Source organism: Diplotaxodon limnothrissa, linkage group LG7 (genome assembly GCF_057381915.1).
Source record: "Diplotaxodon limnothrissa isolate DT_005_m linkage group LG7, D_limnothrissa_male_GT1.1, whole genome shotgun sequence".
Classification (NCBI taxonomy): domain Eukaryota; kingdom Metazoa; phylum Chordata; class Actinopteri; order Cichliformes; family Cichlidae; genus Diplotaxodon; species Diplotaxodon limnothrissa.
In genome coordinates this window covers 45,134,717-45,140,122 of record NC_140602.1, presented here as the reverse complement: position 1 = coordinate 45,140,122, position 5,406 = coordinate 45,134,717, and the positions used below count along the sequence as shown (strand labels likewise).

At 41.3% G+C, this 5,406-nt stretch overlaps 1 protein-coding gene across 1 annotated transcript; it reads left to right on the top strand.

Moving 5' to 3' along the window:
• The first annotated feature begins 340 nt into the window (after positions 1 to 340).
• Positions 341 to 4,485, top strand: stard7 (StAR related lipid transfer domain containing 7). Its single transcript, XM_085358184.1, has 8 exons — positions 341 to 1,260; positions 1,502 to 1,665; positions 1,831 to 1,880; positions 2,265 to 2,375; positions 2,561 to 2,643; positions 2,750 to 2,849; positions 2,948 to 3,032; positions 3,590 to 4,485. The coding sequence occupies exons 1-8, from the start codon at positions 806 to 808 to the stop codon at positions 3,766 to 3,768; spliced, it is 1,227 nt and encodes a 408-aa protein (XP_085214310.1). The 5' UTR covers positions 341 to 805; the 3' UTR covers positions 3,769 to 4,485.
• The last annotated feature ends 921 nt before the right edge of the window (positions 4,486 to 5,406 follow it).

Genomic DNA, 5,406 nt, shown 5'->3' with positions numbered 1-5,406 from the left:
CCGCTGGAGGGCGACTTGACTTCCTCTTCTTCAGACGCTCCATGGCACGAAGTACCAGCATTCCCCTTTCTATTATGCATGATTTTTACTTTCCGTAAACACTTATCCTGGACTCCAGCTGCAGTTTACCTTCTCTTCACCTTTAACCCAGATCATCGCTTAAGCGCTGCAACTGAGGTGGATGGGCTTTAGTAGACACACGAAGCTGGACAACCAGACATGCTGGTGATTAAACGACTCAAAATCAAACGGAGTGTGGCCCTGTCCAATAAGAAGTGACATTAAGCAAGAAACATCCAATCACAGGGCGTATAGCGAATTGTGGGCGGGCTTAAAAAGCGCGTGCATAAGGTAGAGAGTAGGAAGAGGAGGTCAGATGTATTGAGTGAAAACGTGAGGCTGTTTCAGGACAGATAGCTACAATATAACAGTTCAGTTTACAGTGGAGTTATTAGATATTATATTCAGAGGCAGGAGCGGGGGGGTTTCTGTGCATTTTAGTTTGTGCTGGTAACTTCCGCTAATTTAGAAGCTAGTGAAGAGAGATAAGGTTAGCTAAGGCTAACGTTACATGTCGCGTGTTTGCAGACAACTCCGCAGCTAGTGGCACTACTAGAGTAAGTTATGAATTTTTCTTTCTATAGTTGTGCATCATTATCTGCGTAGGTAGAGAGGGAATGCGCGGTGGTAGCTCGCAGCGCATTAGCTTTGGAAACAAAGTTTGCTAGCTAACCCTTGCTGCTGCACTCTGCTACTTCTGGAATTCACGTTGTCTTTGTGAACTTGTGTCACGGACACAGCTGTCATGTTTCACTCGGTGCCCCGCCGTCCGATCTGTGAGATCGGTATAAATACAGTGAGGCTTCAGAGCAGCTGGTCATTTCGACGCACTGTCGAGGAGGGAAGGGGAAAGCTTGAGAGGCTCCCGTTGCTAGGCAGGAACGTGGGCCTGCTGCTGTCCTGGCTGCAGAGGGCAGGTGTGGGTGCTAGCGACTCCGCGGCCTCTGGTCCCAAGAGGAAGGGTTTGCTGTCCATATTTGCGGACCATTGCGGCTTTGTGACCGGCCAGAGACTCCGGCGTGCATGCCAGGTTGGAGAGCTTTACTCCAACCTGTACTCGGAGCGCACCAAGTGGACCCTGGTTGGCAACATATGGCGCAGATTACAGAGCAAGCACGCCCCTACTGGGAAATTTGTGGCTGCCCTGGCTGGTGTCTTCATGTGGGAGAATGAGAAAATCCAAGATGAGGAAATTCAGAGGTGGGACAACATTTTATAAAGGCATATATTTTTGCAAAAAAAAAAGGAATAGATGTAAACATGCCTCTTACTCTGTTGACACTCTCAACAAAGCAGCATTGATATTCCTGTCTTGATTCAAAATTTGAGTAAACAGTGCAGTTAAATTTGTTCTTACATTTGTATGTACAGTTAAGCATTTCATTATGACCTGAATATAACCTGTAAGTAATCTAAGCTTGTTATTTGCATCTTTGTGAAGGTGTGGACTGGAGCTGCAGGCGCTGGAGGCAGCAAAACGACTAAGTGTGTCTTCGGAGACTGCAACTGGGCAACAGGAATCTGGCTGGGAAATTGTGGTGGAAAAGAAGGACTTCAGAGTGTGGAAGCGACCTATTCCCAACAGTCACCTCTACGAATATCGAGGTCAGCTAGTCACACACGTTTAACAGTGTCTCACATATTTGTCCAGTTTTGTCATAGAGGGAGAAATATTTGTAGCTCTAAAGGATTCTGCAGATTTTTCTTGCATTTTAAGCAGTTAATTGAAGGTACTTTGAGCTGGTCTGATTTGTTATCTTTTATTTGCAGTATTGGGCTCTTATGATGATGTCACACCAAGACAATTCTTCAATGTACAGGTATATTTAAGTTCAGTCTAATTATGTGCAATTTTGACTACCTCAAAAGTTTAAGTCGTTGAGGAAACTGCGTGAAGCTGATCACCTATTCTATTTCAGTGCTGACATACATGAGGAAATGATTAGGACGTACGATTAGGCTACACTCCTAATCCATTATTGGGGATTTAGGTGTGCAGCAATCTCTTTACTCTTGAAGTCTGACCTTCTGAACCACTGTTTACTCAGACAACCTTTTAAAATCGACACATCAAGTTGGGTTATAGATTAATATTAATTGGAGTGGGTTTTTCGGGGTTATGGGATTTTATTTTTTTGGAATCGCATTACACATCACAGGAATGCTTTAACAGCAATAACACTCTGCCTTTCCCTTCCCCCCAGTTGGACATAGAGTACAGGAAGAAGTGGGATTCTCTCGTTATCAAGCTTGAAGTGGTGGACCGACATGCCAATACTGGCTCTGAAGTTGTGCATTGGGCTACACACTTTCCTGTGAGTTTGTAGATTGCTATTTGTTCAGCCTACCCTGCATTCACCCGTGACACTTTTTTTGTTATCAGTCAAAGTATGAATAACCTTCATTTACCTTTTGATCAAGAGCAACTGCCAACCAAGTAAGGTTAGGTTGCATTTCGCACACTCAGTTGTTATTTGATCTTGTTTGATGTCCTTCACAGTATCCCATGTATTCGAGGGACTATGTATATGTGCGCCGCTATGATGTTGATTTCAACAACAACCTGATGATCTTGGTCTCCAGGTCAGACTTAAAGAGATGTTTGTTAATTTGTTTATTTTGGGGTGTATTTATATAATCAGACTAAATGCTGTATCTTATCTTGTGCATTGATAATCTGGCTGTGCAGAGCCGTACAGCATCCCAGAGTACCAGAGACACAGGAATATGTGAGAGTTCATTCATACCAGTCAAAGATGGTCATTCGCCCACACAAGTCCTTTGATGAGGTTAGTGATGAATGTCATGCTGCACAGATTATTTAATTTTAAACAACTGTGTCCTTTTTTTGAAGTTGCTCAGCATAGTTTTTCTTATCTCCTCACAGAATGGATTTGATTATCTGCTGACCTACAGTGATGACCCTCAGACCGTCTTCCCCCGCTATTGTGTGAGCTGGATGGTGTCGAGCGGTGAGTACTGAAAAAGTCATACGCTAATCACGTAAGGATTAACTGAAATTTATTCAAAAAAGAATATTTCAAAATGACTAATGTTGATCAAAGAGCTGTACAAAGCACAAAACAGAAAGAGGATAAAGGAATGGAATAAAGGAAACTGACTCAAATTCCAGTGAATAAATATAAGTTTTCAGTCTAGTTTTAAAAGTCTCAGTGGAAGGAGCAGACGGGGTGGGGGATGCTCTAACAAGTTTGGAGGCAAACACGGTTTAAAACAATATTTAAAAAGTTGACTACACTGTGGCAGTGCAATTTGTCATGATGTTGTTAATCAACACCATAACTAACGGACATAAGGCAAGATTTTGACCATATTTTACATCATATTTAACCACATGTATTCATATTTAATTGAATAATATATATGAATAATACTACATTTTGTAGAAGTCTGGACAGAAATGTAGCAATCTAAAATGTAAAATTTAGTTTTCAGAGAGAGTGTTCCATCATGTTATGCCTTTTCCAGCCTGATTTTGAGAATGTTCTCCCTCTTAAAACCTGTCTAGGTATGCCCGAATTTCTGGATAAACTGCACACTGCTGCCCTGCGGGCCAAAAACTTAGAAGTGGGAATTCAAGACTACACGAGTGTCATTAAATCCAGTGACACAAACAGGCCGTCAAGCCAGGAGCGCCTCACTGGAGAAAATGCCCATACAGGTGGTTCTGGACAGATCTACGCTTGAGATGGAGATTTCGTAGAGAGCAGAGGTTTTCTTGGTGTGTTTTCACTTGCACTCAAGTCAGGAACAATAACCCTCCAACCCCAAACTTAGGGGTAGATTAGAAGAACTGAAAATGAAAGGTGCGATCTAAAATAGCGGCACGTGTCCATCCATAGACATGTTTATGCTGTTTATAGAGGAGATGTCACAAGAACGATGGACTACATTAGTGACGGCATTGTTGTCACTGGAGAAAGTGTTGCAATGCAAGTTGTCGTTCAGACTGCTGGTTTTGGCATTTTTCTTCTTCAGTCAGTCAATGCCACCTGATGTTTTCCTGCAATTATACAATTGAGCCAAATTTCCTAACCATAGACATGTTTTTGCCAAACACACAGTTTTACTCATTTTAGTATTTAATGGCTTGTCTTATGTTTTTAGACAAAGCTTGACTTTAAACTCTATTCAAACCGCCAGCTTGCTCACTACTGTATTAGCGTCTTTAGTGTGATTTCAACAAGTTGTGGCGGAAATGAGTATGACATAGAACTGCAACTACACCTGCCTTGTTTTTACTAAGAAGTTAACGCTTGGTCAAATTATGGATTAAGAGAAGAACTGAGGCCCCCTGCTGGGAATTTAAAGCAAGTGATTTTGATTTGTTTGAAGCATGACAGATGACAAGTTAAATTATGAGTTTGGCCAAAAAATGATACAATTACTGAATTTAAAAATAAAGCTTTTTGTTTGCTATCGACATTAGTTTACTATCCACCCTGTTGAGGTATCAGACGGTCCGTCTCACTGTGTTCCTGCAAGTGTTTAAAGCATCCAGCCTTCTGAAGATGAACCAGTCCTTCAGCATTAGGGGCATAGTGTCTTATAACAACCATATAAATCCTCAGATACAGTGGTGTAAAGTTTTAGGTATTTGTGCCACATCCCAAGCCATTTGCATTTAATGTGATAGTTTTTTTTTTTTGGTTTTTTTTGTGTTTTTAAGAGGTGGTCCAATTTCAGTTCAGAATTTATTTTGTTACTGTTGGGTTCATCAACACAGTTTGCACTCCTGGAGGTCTGGATATTTCTGTGTTGCTGTAGATCTTGTATACTCAAAAAGTCACATCTGGAGGACTGGATTTTTATTTTGTTTTTGTTTTTTTGTCAATGGGTGCAATGAGATTCACGTCTTTCTCCTAAATTTTGATGCTACCGTTTTGTTCTCGTGTGTCCTACTGAAACTCCTTTGAATTCATCTTTCCATGTCACCCTTGCATGCAGGGGGTGCTATGAATGTACAAATAGCAGCACATGCCACAGAATATATAACATCGCCTAACACAGTTCACTGTTTACAGACTGGCACAAGAATCGTGAAATAATGTTGTAAAAAAACCCTAACATCTTGTAGCGCAAGCTTGTGCTGCGAGATGTGATTCACTCAAATGGTACATTTGAGTGAATTGGCTAATTCTATATGGTGGTTTCCACTTGTGTGAGGGAGGTCCCATGTGTGGATACGCGTATGCTCCCAGTGTATCAAAAGTGTGTGTAATTATATTCTGTTGTGAAGTGTTTTCCTGCTGTTTGTGTTTTTAACAATGGCAGTGTAAGATGAGATACTCTTCATGGGTTGACTGTGCAAATTGACTCTCATTA